This window comes from Nicrophorus vespilloides, unplaced genomic scaffold, assembly GCF_001412225.1.
Source record: "Nicrophorus vespilloides isolate i.1.1-1 unplaced genomic scaffold, Nicve_v1.0, whole genome shotgun sequence".
Taxonomy (NCBI): Eukaryota; Metazoa; Arthropoda; class Insecta; order Coleoptera; family Silphidae; genus Nicrophorus; species Nicrophorus vespilloides.
In genome coordinates this window covers 1-12,590 of record NW_017096318.1, presented here as the reverse complement: position 1 = coordinate 12,590, position 12,590 = coordinate 1, and the positions used below count along the sequence as shown (strand labels likewise).

At 33.4% G+C, this 12,590-nt stretch overlaps 4 protein-coding genes across 7 annotated transcripts; 2 read left to right on the top strand and 2 right to left on the bottom strand.

The window, feature by feature from the left end:
• Positions 1-3,754: 3,754 nt before the first annotated feature.
• Positions 3,755-4,612, top strand: LOC108556665. The gene is made up of 2 exons (XM_017912867.1): positions 3,755-4,023; positions 4,084-4,612. The coding sequence occupies exons 1-2, from the start codon at positions 3,955-3,957 to the stop codon at positions 4,366-4,368; spliced, it is 354 nt and encodes a 117-aa protein (XP_017768356.1). The 5' UTR covers positions 3,755-3,954; the 3' UTR covers positions 4,369-4,612.
• Positions 4,613-6,190: 1,578 nt separating this feature from the next.
• LOC108556663 lies at positions 6,191-7,726 on the top strand. The gene is made up of 5 exons (XM_017912865.1): positions 6,191-6,292; positions 6,349-6,525; positions 6,585-6,620; positions 6,796-6,913; positions 7,430-7,726. Exons 1-5 carry the CDS (start codon positions 6,251-6,253, stop codon positions 7,510-7,512), a joined length of 456 nt encoding a protein of 151 aa, XP_017768354.1. The 5' UTR covers positions 6,191-6,250; the 3' UTR covers positions 7,513-7,726.
• LOC108556666 (40S ribosomal protein S24) lies at positions 7,594-9,468 on the bottom strand. Of its 4 annotated transcripts, none has more exons than XM_017912868.1 (5): positions 9,393-9,468; positions 8,761-8,907; positions 8,273-8,518; positions 8,143-8,190; positions 7,594-7,775 (listed from the first exon to the last, which is right to left on the bottom strand). In XM_017912868.1, exons 1-4 carry the CDS (start codon positions 9,393-9,395, stop codon positions 8,179-8,181), a joined length of 408 nt encoding a protein of 135 aa, XP_017768357.1. In that variant the 5' UTR covers positions 9,396-9,468; the 3' UTR covers positions 7,594-7,775; positions 8,143-8,178. The 4 variants fall into 4 exon arrangements, with proteins under 4 accessions (XP_017768357.1, XP_017768358.1, XP_017768360.1 ...); XM_017912869.1 differs by lacking the exon at positions 9,393-9,468 and adding an exon at positions 9,236-9,369; XM_017912871.1 differs by lacking the exon at positions 8,143-8,190.
• A 588-nt stretch (positions 9,469-10,056) lies between these two features.
• On the bottom strand, positions 10,057-12,175 carry LOC108556664 (caspase-1-like). Its single transcript, XM_017912866.1, has 6 exons — positions 11,875-12,175; positions 11,564-11,814; positions 11,361-11,510; positions 11,143-11,295; positions 10,847-11,081; positions 10,057-10,617 (listed from the first exon to the last, which is right to left on the bottom strand). Exons 1-6 carry the CDS (start codon positions 11,946-11,948, stop codon positions 10,497-10,499), a joined length of 984 nt encoding a protein of 327 aa, XP_017768355.1. The 5' UTR covers positions 11,949-12,175; the 3' UTR covers positions 10,057-10,496.
• Positions 12,176-12,590: the final 415 nt, after the last annotated feature.

Genomic DNA, 12,590 nt, shown 5'->3' with positions numbered 1-12,590 from the left:
CTACTACTAGTACTATACACCATCTAGTATGCAGTGGTAATATACAGGGTGAATTATGGAAGGGAGCAGAACGTAAACAACTCCCTGCAGACTTTTATATCTTTACTGTTACACCAATTGAATTTGCTGCTTGTAAATTACTTTTCGATACAAACAAAAAGCAACAGAACATGATTAACATCTAATAGATGGTAAGCTACAAATAATACTACAAAATATACTGCAATAAATCTGGTTTAAAAGTCTTACAATTTTCATTTTGTAATGCATGAATGTGCAGATGACAATAACTACTTGAGAAATGGTTGGGTTCGAAATCTATGAAAAGGAGACCACAAAGACCGAATTATAAAGAACGATGATTCTAAGCAGAGAATTCCCAATAATAATAGAAACACACACACAAAAAAAACCGTTACCGAAATGCACTTATTGCGGCCCACTGAGGCAAAGTTTTATACAAATGATCTTAATAATCTCTAACCGTAGAATTGAAACAACAATCGAGCATGTAATAAAACTCTTATCTCGGATTAATAAGCATTACTTAAAGAAGTATGCGCTTGCAAATAAAGGATTTAATCCGAGGTTTCATCTTTCAGCGCCGTTTGATATTTGAATAATGCGCACGTAATTGCATCAGATTCGCACATTTCCAACGCAAATTTTATGTAACCGAGATGATCGATTCGCACTGTTCTCTTTGTTTCTATCTCTCGGCATTCATCACTATTTCAATCATTCATTTTCATCTCGCTTTCATTGAACTGACTGAAATGTAAGAACAATAGGGAAATGAGAAAAAAATTTACATGTGAAAAACCTAATTGAATTGAATGATTAGTTTAATGAATTTATTAGGTTTTTTTTTCATTATTTCCACTTGCAAAGTGCGGAGAATTGTGTTTCTAGGTGGTTGTGTGATAATTGAACCTGGTTGCGAGCGAAATCGATATGCTAAGTGCTTGTACTTATATTGTCAATTTGCTTTAAAGACGCGAGAATGTTCGCACTAATTTCTAATTATTCACATCTATTATCTACATATTCAATATTTATCACTTCAATTCTTAATCTACCTTAGGTAGATTTCAAGATATACACTAAAATTTGAAATGTTTTTACTCGAAAACCAGTAGGTGTGGAAATAATCTATATTTTGTTTTCATTACAAACTTAATAGTTTTAGTTTCAAATTTTTAATCTACTATAAATAATTTCCTTGATATACCATAAACTGTGCAGACTTTATTTAATCGAGAGTCCTTATTGTCTTTATTTTCAATTAAACAACAATTTCTTGACACATTCGCATGCAGATATGTGCGGAATTGCGTGGGAGATGGCTGAATAGAATCTGCATAACGTAAAGCAAATTGCAATTTTCCCATAAGATTCGATTAATTCGCAGGGCACGACGCGCTGAAAAACCAATTTGCAATTTTAATCGAATCCAAGTCGCGCACTTCGATTAAAGCAGCAGTATTAATTGCGAATACAAAATTTCCGCAAGGGTCAACAACTTCTGACTTCCAATCTCGCAGAGAGAAACAGAAAAAAGGAGGAAACGTAAGTGCATTGTCGCTTCGTACACATCCCGATGTGGAAAGGATGCTCTCAACTTTGATTCACTTTAATCCTTTGTGAACTAAATTTCACACTTAAAATACGCAGCTTTTAGGTTTTCAATCAACACTCAACTTTTGATTCCTCTTACAAAATTTAACTTTGTTACCATGGAATCCGATTATGGATGCTGTTGCCAGGACGACGTCAATACGAACGTATTTCGCACCGGTAATTATGTATCCGTTCATTTCCTATTTGATGTAACAACAACAATAATTCAAATCTCTGTCCCATCAATGTACTTGTGTACTGGCGTCAGGACGATGAAAGGATGGAAGGAGATGATGATGGCATCACTATCGTCACCCGTGTGTGTCACCCGTACATTGTGTTAACATCACAATTGTGATTGCAATCTGAGAGGAAAATAAATAACCGCAGAACGTTCCACATTTTTATTTTACGTTTTTATTCAAGTCTGACTCAGTGAATGCAAAACCCAAATCCACCCACGTTTCGCTTATTTTCAACACTGCTTTATCAATTTGTAATTCGGTAATTACAACATTTTTCAATGATGGGTTACGACCAAACGTCAATCATTGATTACAATAAGAAAGTCAAAAAAATATGTAATTTTCTTTAAAAAGCGTAAAGATAGAAACAAACTTTTGAATGAATTTCATTCTCTATACATTTAGCTTCAAGCAACACGTTCAAACATTAATATGGCATTGTTACTTTTGGAGAAACAACTGGAAATGTGAGGACAATGATTGTAAAAAATGTGTTGTTGTTAAATATAAATTCAACAGCTTATAACGAAAAAATCAGAAGATAAGTTTTGTTCATATTATAGCTTACAGTTTTAGCTTTAAAACGCATATTTAGATATTATTCTGCAATTGATACTCTTCGAGAGACAAACCAAAATATGAGAAACCACTGCTTTTTTTGAGATCAATATTTTTTCGATTATTTAAAAGCGTACTGCGCAAATACCAGTAGAGTAATAAGTAAACTTTAACATGACTTTTATTCCCTATATGTTTAGAATGAAATAGCATATTTAAGCATTTATATACCATTGATATTTTTCGAGAAATACATTAAAATCCAGAGCAGTTACAAAAATTATTTTCAAGCGAAAATCAGATGATAAAAATAACAAAATTTTGATTCATTTTAAAGCCAATAGTTTTAGATTTAATCTGCATTTACAATTTTTAATCTACCTAAAGTAGTTACCGAGATATACACTAAAATGTATTGAAATTATTGTTATTATCTTTATGTTTTTTTTCTTTTTGGTAAATTTGAGGTAGATTACATGCGAGTTAATGAAATAACCATGATTTACGTCCTCACGTACGTAACTTGAATGGAAACCTATGGCTGTTATGCGGACAATGTATGCTAATTAGTGTAATCGAACGGCGTGTAGGCTGGATCCAGTGTAAGTACCGGCTCTATGCACGTTCCAATTAATTATTTTTCGCGTGCAAATAATTGCGGTGATCAGAATGAAATACATAAACACACACAAAAAAAGTAATTGTGTGTTCGAAAATCTCATTACAAAAGATGAGTCATCAATCTTAATTTATAAGTTTGATATAGATTTAATCATCTAAAACGTTTCTTTTTCATTAGCTTTTAGATTATGTTCATTCTTATTGGGTATAAGTATTTCAGTAAGATTGTGCAACTTCTAAAAATTGAAGATCTCTTTGAAGCCGCAACATCCATAATCCACCTGTTGAATTCTCTTTTAACGCTCTTTTTCGACGGTCTCGAAATGCGTGAAGATGGGATTACGTTCTCTACGTGTAATTTCGTGTTTTTTTTTTACCTGGATTTAATCGAACTTTTCCCAAAAGCCAAGTCCATGTCACAAACTGATCGTCAATCAATCACTCGGAAATTCATTGTCCAGAATAATCCATGTCCGAAGTGAAGGGACGTGTTTTCGCCCTTAAAAACACTCAAAATCAATAACAGAAAAAAAAAGTAATGATGACTTACACGGCCGTGCTGAATTCGATGATTCTACGAATTGATTTTTTTTGTATGTGCTATGCAAATCGATTCCGGCTAATCGCAATTTCCACGCTTCTGCTTTTTCCGCGGAAAATTCAATGTCATCCCAATGTAAAAAAAAATGTGTGTGTAAAAAACACATGCGAGGACCGGAAGAAGCATCGGTCCGGTTGTTATTTAACAAACGCTGTAATTTGCTAAATGTTATTATTAGTGGGAACGAGTTAACAATCACTGTCAGGGTTACGGGATTACGTGGTGGATGGTATAAAACGATTCGGATTCGCGGCTCCCTACCGCAAACAGTTCCAGAGTTTCGACGCAGCAAGGATAACCGGCAGCAAGATGAACCGCAGAAGTTTAACGTGCGCTCTTGTGCTTCTGGTGTCTCTGCAAGTCTTCACGTCGCAAGCGGTGAGAGTTCATTATTAACTTCAATATCTGGATTGGTTTGAATTGTTGTTTGTCTTTTAGGCTCCGACCGGTGTTAAGCAGTTGATCGATATGAGCGAGGACGAGCTGATGGCAAAGTTCTCGCAGTTCGTTAGCGAGGATAAGGAGATCGCTTCGATGATGGAGAGGTTCAGGGTGGAAGGGCATTCGCTGCAGAAGAGGCAGAGCGAAGACGACATGAGAAGGGAACTGGATGGTATGGACGATATGGATGTTACGCCGAAGCAGGAGGGCTTCATGGATCGTGCCGCTAAATTCGTCCTGGAATTGGTGCAGAGATTTCTTAAGTGGATTAATACGGAGTAGTATTAAAACCTTCCTATTCGGATGAAGTGGAAATCGTTTCGCTCAAGCTCTCACAGCAAACCAAATCGAGTTTACTAATAAAAAAAAAACTAAATAAATGCAATATTTATTCATAATAACATGCATACCTCTTCAGTTCATCCTGTATACAATCAGTTCCGCATTTTATACATAACTCTCAATCATATTCAATAGAAATCTATGTAAAAAAAGTTTTAAAAACAATACAATTTTACAATTGAAATTATTACAACCTTTTTGTTTTCTTGCAAACGAAAACTGTGACTTTTCTTAAACCCTATCAATGTTTGGAATTTAGTAAAGTATATCATAATTATACATGATTTTATTATAGCAATTGAATTTTGTTTCTGCTTCAACAATCAACAATGATTATTCGAAGGTTTCTCAACTGGAACTTTTAGATCATTTCATGTAGTAATTATAATTACAATGAATGAATTCGTTATATAAGCAGAATCAATTTTCTTCAGAAAAAAAGTTGATTATATAACAAAAATGTTAAATATAAGAAGACAGCAGTTCCTAAACTTTTAAACATTGCTACACACTTTTTAGAAACTAAATCTATATTTTAAAAAAATGTGTGAGGGGGCGGCAATATCGACAAAAATATGTGTGAAACATCCAACAAAAAAGCTTCAAATTGTTATTATTAAATCTCAAAAATATATCTTTAGTCAAATCTTGCCGAGACCCACAATTTGGGAAGCGCTGTTTTAAGAAATGAGAACAAATTTATGTTGGAGGTAAAAGTGCACTTATTCACTGTATCTTTGAGTAATTTCAAAAAATAATTGCTTATTTTAAAAACTTACATGTTTTATGAACTTACATCAATTATTTATAATCTAATTTCTTCACATATATTTAGCTTCATTTCTTGTTGTTAAATGGTAAAAGTATATTCTCATTGTGAACGTTTTTTTTTTGTTATTTTTACCATCCGCAATGCATTGATTACAACTTGAATTAATATCAGATGTTTGTATATAAAATTATAGAATTATTTTATAAATACATAAAATTTGCGTAAGAAAACGCAATAATACCAGTGGGAAACGTATTTAAATTATAGGCCAAACTCCAGAACAATTATCTTAAACGCAATGATTCCACATTGAAACTGGTAATCTTCGCGTTTCGTTGTAAATTAAATTTACAACAAATAAAAAAATCGTAATTGTCTTTATGCTTGCAACAATTCAAATTGGTTTGATGTCTGATAAACAATACTTAAGTTTACGTCGGATATACGAAACTTGTAATCAACGCGCGCTTCAATCAAGTTACTTTAATATGTGTTTTCTTTTATGTAACCAAATAAGACTTAGTCATTAATTATGTTACGTGATTCTCAGATTGCGATGTGGTGGTGGTGGTAATTACTTTGGTTTTTTATACACGATTAATGAACTTATGTAACGACTAATTAGGACTTGGGTGATTTGATGTATTCGCGAGGTCGATATTAATTATCTTTAGTGTTAAATGTTCAACCTGAGTTAAGATTATTGAACTAAATATTTGAAGATAAATAGTTTAGGTTTAGAATGAAGTGATGGAAAAATGATTACATAAGTTCGCCTTATTGTTTGTTGGAGGAAAGCAATAGGATTCGCAGCTCGCGTTACCGCAATTCAGTTAATTGCTGTGCGTTTATCCCTCCGACGAATTGCAGTTCGCATAATGAGGAGATGTAAATGGAAAATTGCTCAAATGTAATTACCGATCTGCGAGTATAATGGCTATTTACATATTAGACCAATCTGTTGGCCTGCGGGATGCGAGCGTTTAATAAAAGCCGAACAAAAGTCCTTCCAGCTATCACACAACTTCTTGATCCGCGCGAGGCATCATCATGCTGATCGGAATACTGCTACTGCTGTTGCCGTTCCTCTCCGTAAGCCTAAGCTTTCCAACAAGATGAAACGATAGTAATACAAAAGGATTTTGCAGGCGCAGGAGATCGAGGACATCCTCAAGATCGAGGCCGAGTGTTTGGAAAGGACCCAAGAACGTAGCGTTTCAATCGCGATGCACGGCAAACTCATATCACCAGTCGAGTTGAAATTCCAGATAGTGACATCCCCCAAAGAAGCGACCGACTATTTCATCAATGATTCATTCAAAGAGGTAACAATAACAACAACAGCAACATCTTCATCAATATCTTAATTATCTTCTACTCCCAGTGCCAATTCTACGAGTGCTTAGTAAACAAATCCAAAGTAAGTTAAAACAGATTTCATTCATTACGTCCATAAAAGAGTGGATCGTTTTTAATGCTTAACGCAGAAACTGGATGTGTGTTGAGGTCTTGACATTTCATTGAGCCAACTTTGCGGACCGTTTCAAGTTCGAAATCGTTTTGTATTCTGAACGCGTACGCTAAATAATTTGCAGGAAAATGGGCCGGGACTTGTCGACTCGACAATACAAGAAACAATTATGCAGCATTACAAGAATAATAATATGGACATCGGTCACATCCGAAAGTGCTTCGACCGCTCGACAACCATGAGTAAGTCAATTCTAAGTGAATTACAAACGAATTCGTTTCGGTACACTACATAGTCATCATTAGTAACAGATATTAAAGTAAAGTCATTTTAACTATTTCTAAAATCTTAACTTATTATGGTGGATTTTCAGCTTTTTTTTTAATATTTACAAATCTTAACGCTCGGATGAAAAGACTTGACCCATATACACTGACTTTCATATAATTACGTTTTGTGGTGTTACTTAATACATGTATTCAGCATTAAGAAACTCGTAATTAATTATTATATTTTTTTAATGAAAGTTTCAATTATATAATAAATAAAATTATATAACGGAATTATATAATGCGTATCATAAACTAATTAAAATATTCTCTTATATAACATTAAGAATCATAACTATTGATTAAAACAAAACTAGAAGGCTGCGTAACACCAACCCATAGATGGAGCCAATATTCAACAACTATGCAACCCAATAAACACACTAATTACTTAAATTATAAGTGCAATTAACAATTACATATTTTCAGCTGGATATCAAGATGAAAGCAAAAAGAATAATCATTTGATCGATATAAACGGAGAAACTGAGACAGTTTCATCATCGAAGTAATGTTACCAATGATATCGAATGGATGAATAATCCACACTAGGAATAATTATAAGCAAAGTTGTAGAAATAAAAGCTTGTACATTTTTTTTTTGATTTTTTATTTTTTTACTTAATTTACAAAATTTTGGAACGAAAATGAGATGTCCGCCTTGATGGCACTCGTCAGATGTTTCATCATTGCGCAAAGTGCAATTACAGTCACAGACAATAAACGCAAAACGCGCAACGACCAAGTACCAGCTTCATTCATTTGCCCAAGTTTACTGCAACAGGAAAAAAACATTAATTAGTAACGTAATTCAATAACTAAACAAAAATTTATATTAATTGTATTAAGAAAACAAAGATAAAATTCATTCAAGAAATTAATAGATTCTTTATGTAACAAATCCTTCCTTAATAAACAGATTAAATAGTATCTGGATAAGTGATAAAGGTTCAGTAGTTAATATTGCAAGGAAACCACACTGGAATTGTTTTAATAGCACAAACCAGCCTAAGAGCTTGCATTTACCAAATTAACATAAATAGCAAAGAAAAACTATTATAAGGAATCAGAAAACAGGGATTCATCAATTCATTAGTGACAATAGGATAGCAAACTAAAATCACCAAAGAAATTGTAAATACCTAGACTTAGGTATAAATGAAATCAATACCATCTCATTATTTGCCTCCCTGTAAGGAACAAATAAGTATAAAAAAAGTACCAACACTAGAGAAGGAATCCAGCGAGTTAAATTAAATATTCTCATCATACCTTCTTGGAAGCCGCTCCAACTTTGCTCTTCTTCGTGCCGCGGACCTTCTTCATCCTGTTCTTCCTTTCCTTGCGCTGCTTGCGGGTCACCTGTTTCTTTTCGAAGAGACCGTGACGAGCTAACCTGTGTTTTGGTTCAAACTTCTTGGCCAAGTCCAAGGTGTCATAGACAAGAGCGAATCCAGTCGATTTGCCGCCACCGAAGTTCGTGCGGAAACCGAAGACGAAGATAACATCTGGAGTTACCTAAAACACACATCATTTTATTGAAAATGTCCTCAGTACTGTCCAACACAGTTGATGTATAAATGTGGATGTTTGTCACATAACCTTTCAATACACGCAAACGTAAATAATGTCATCTGCATTAGTGATAAAGGGTCTGTAATTACTATTGCAAGGAAACCACACTGGTCTTGTTTTGGCTGCACAAGCCAGCCTAAGATCTTGCTTTAAGTTGGTTTACGATGATGTGTCTCAATGCTTACCTTGTACATCTTAGCCAACTTTTCCCTGACATCTACTTTCTTGGCAGTAGCAAGTCCGGGATGGATTACATCCACAACCATTTGTTTGCGACACAACAACCTGTTGGTCATGAACTTGCGGGTGCGTATTGTGAAAGTTCCCTCACTCTAAAAACACAATACAATAAGACTATTAGTTTCATCCCAACAACTAAGATATATTAAGTAAAGCATTTTTTTACCATAATTAAAAATGCTGGTAAATATATGAAAAGTACCAGTAAATAACAACAAAAAAAAAACAATATTTATCAAAATATGGACAAAAATATAGGAAGTTGAAATGTAAACAAATTTAGTATTTCCAAAAACGGGTGAATCAGGAAACCGGACTTTCGTGAGTGAAATTCGGTAATAAATAAACTACATTAGGAAAAAACCCAAACAAAACGTTCGTTCGTTGATGGCACAGAGGTTATGTGTACACAAGTATTACCATGTTTACAGTTTCGGTGAAAACTGAAATAATTCAATCAAATTTTGTGGAAATAACTGATGCGACACCAGAAACGCACTTGGTTTCAGCAAGTTTCGCTGGATTTTTGTCCAAATTTCAACGGATGATGCAGAAAAAGGAGGATTTATTTACGTACCATTTTGCTAGCTGATTCACTTCACTAAAAAGAGCGCCGCTAGCGGCTCCACTTTCGAACTGAACTATTTCTGCGATCACAGCGACCTCTAAGCAATTACAAGAAAAGGCGGTAGATTTGAATCCAATTCATGAGTAAAATACAGTTTACATGTGTAATAATTTCTTATAGAAGTGCAAATTTATATAGTTTAAGTCTAATTGATTAAATAATATATTAAATAGTCAAAAAACTTAACTAAATTCATGTATTGAAAAATATACTTTTAAACTATTCATAACAAATTTTTAAAAAAATTAATTAAATTAAAGAAAATAGTGTAGTTGCTAATGTTACAAGTTATATTCTATTATTCATTTAAGCAAATAGAAATATTTATTTATTTTTTAGTTCTGATGCAAATGAAATTGCATAATTACATGTATTTTAATCAGAGTCGAACCGAAATTAATTTTGTACCGGTTTCGAGTTTTCAATTGAACAATTTTTCGTTCCGGTTACAGTTCAGTTAAAAATTCGGTTAATTTCGGTTTACGGACTTTCTGATTTTAATTATTATATTAGTTATGTTTACTATTACTTTGAATGTGTAAAAGGTGCAACAGATTAGTTCATAAAGTTGATAAGTTTTATGTTTTTCTTAATAAATTCTTTATTACTGCGCTCAACATAGATATATAAAGTAAGTAAATATGTATAAAAAAAAGTGTATATATAATGGATTTCCAATAACAAGATCAATACAAAATAGTCAATGGAAAAAAAAAAACAAACATTGTACAAAAATATATAACAATCTTCGTCGGCAATCCTTTAATGGAACAAATACAATTATATCTAAATTATATGGTAATATTTTGTTCTAACATCAATGTCATCTACACTGAAATGGCAATTGTTTCATTTAAAAAAAAATTAATAATAATTAAGTTACAAAAGTCCATCACAATTTCTTTGAAGTATTAAATTTGTATATTATAAAGAGATCAAGAAAAACGGCATTTTTCATAGTGAAATGCAATATCATATATAAAATATTAAATAGTTTTAAAATCTTAGTTTAAATATATAATTTGTTTAAAAAAAACACACGGCTTTTTCGGGTTAATTGACCCTGTAGTTCTTTTTCGTGCCGAACATGGAAGTGAAAAAATTCCTTTTACTCTTAGAACTATCGGCAGTTTTAGCGTCGTTTTCTCGGTTACAATCGATTGTCACATTAGATCTAAAACAGAATATTGCTAATACTTTTCAAATACATATCTTCACTAAATTATCAAGATACTAAGAAATTGTGCGTGTACTTGAAGCTTTCAATTTTCTTAATTCTCTCTCTCTTACATATTAAAGATAAATTTTACGAATTGAGTCTAAATATGGAAAAAGAAGTTTAAAAAGTGTTTAAGAGGAGTTTCGGATAAAGAATCCGACTTGTTTGGTTTGTTATGATTTACCCTAGCTGGTTGAACTGAACTAAACGGGTCAACATGCTGGTTACACAAGGAATTTGCTTCTGCTTGTGCATATGAACTTTGTCAGGAACGTTGCTCTCGTAATCGACGGCGACGCGACGATTGACGAACGTCAGTATGGTGAGGAGGTCGTACTTGTGGGCGCTCTCTTTCAGCTCCTCGCAAAGGGCCTGCATGTACCAAGAACCGCGAGTCGTGTTGCGCCAAGAATAATAACCTGGAATTGGTCAATCTTTAACAAATTGTTAAACAAAAATTAGTAGAGTCAAAAGAAGTACCTGGAACTGTTGAATAGGCAAAGAGAAAATCGGCCTGAGATGGAATCCTGAAATGGTTCGGGGGTTGTCCATCAGTCTCAGTCCTTATCATGTGAATACCACTATCCAGTTTATCACCTTGGCAAGCTTGGAAGAAAAACAACTTGGGTTTACCTAAAATAGAAGAGTAAACCGATTTTAATATTAGCAAACATACATATAACACAAAAACATATTACCAGCCAATGTTGGACATAGATCAGCAACAAATGGAGTCCACAGGAGCTCTGGTTTATAGATAACATCCTTAGCGTAAAGCATACCGTGTTCACCGTGTGATAAGACAATAATCATCAGACAATCATAATTTGTATGATCTTCTCTTGCCACTGCAAATAATTATTCATAGTTTAAACAATCAATTGCATTGATATCAACTCACATTCGGTAATCTTCATTTTGATTTGATTGAATTCATAATTCTCACAGACTGTTACTAAAAATCCCAACTCTTTCATCATAGACTCCAAGTTGAGACAATCCATCTGCGTTCCACTCCGAGAATTCAGGCCAGATATTTTGAAGTGCTCGTGATTGAATATCACAGCATGACCTCTCATGTTGCTACTCATCCGGTAATGAGTTGCATCTTTCGATGTAGGTGCAACAGCCACTTTTTCTTGGTAGACAGAACTATTGAGAGTACATATGATTAAGTAATAATTTTAATAAAGAAATCAAGTAAAAACATACCTCGAGCTTCCGGAAGCATCTCGCTCATCAACAGATTTGCTAGATCCATTTTGTTTGCTTTGGACTTCTTCCATTTCGTTCTTGTAAACGAAGATCGTCGCGTCTTGAAGAATTGCAAACAAAGCAATCAGTAATATATGACGATGATATTATATAGATGCGAGGACAAAGGCTAATGTTACAGGAAATATGTGAGCAACGAAACTCGATCAGTATCGAGTAAACAATAGGAGGGAAGGTGAATTTTATCAAATATTTTCTAGGAACAAAGAATGACTCCTCTCTCAGTGAAGCAAAAGTATAGGCGATAGTCAACGAAAGTTGAGTGCGGCATCTAGCGTCGATGACCAGTACATTATACAATAACAAACATACAAACAAAATTATTAAAAATATGTTTTAATATATTAATTATTATTATTTTTTTAAATTATATATTTAACATGGAAAGCAGCAAAAATATTTATGAAACAATTTCAAATCACAATAAACCACACCTACATCTGTTTATTGGGTTACCTATATTAAATTTCCAATGTAGACAACCAAATGTACCTAAAAAGCGAGTCTGTTCTCTTATCCTTACCTATAATTTATGAGAATGCGTTTTTACATTTCATTGATTTTCTCGAGAACTGTGGTTTTAGCCGTTTGGCTGTAATTTGTGTTCAAAGTTTAAAAAATGCTCGAAAATGCAGTGTTTTTACATTTCATTG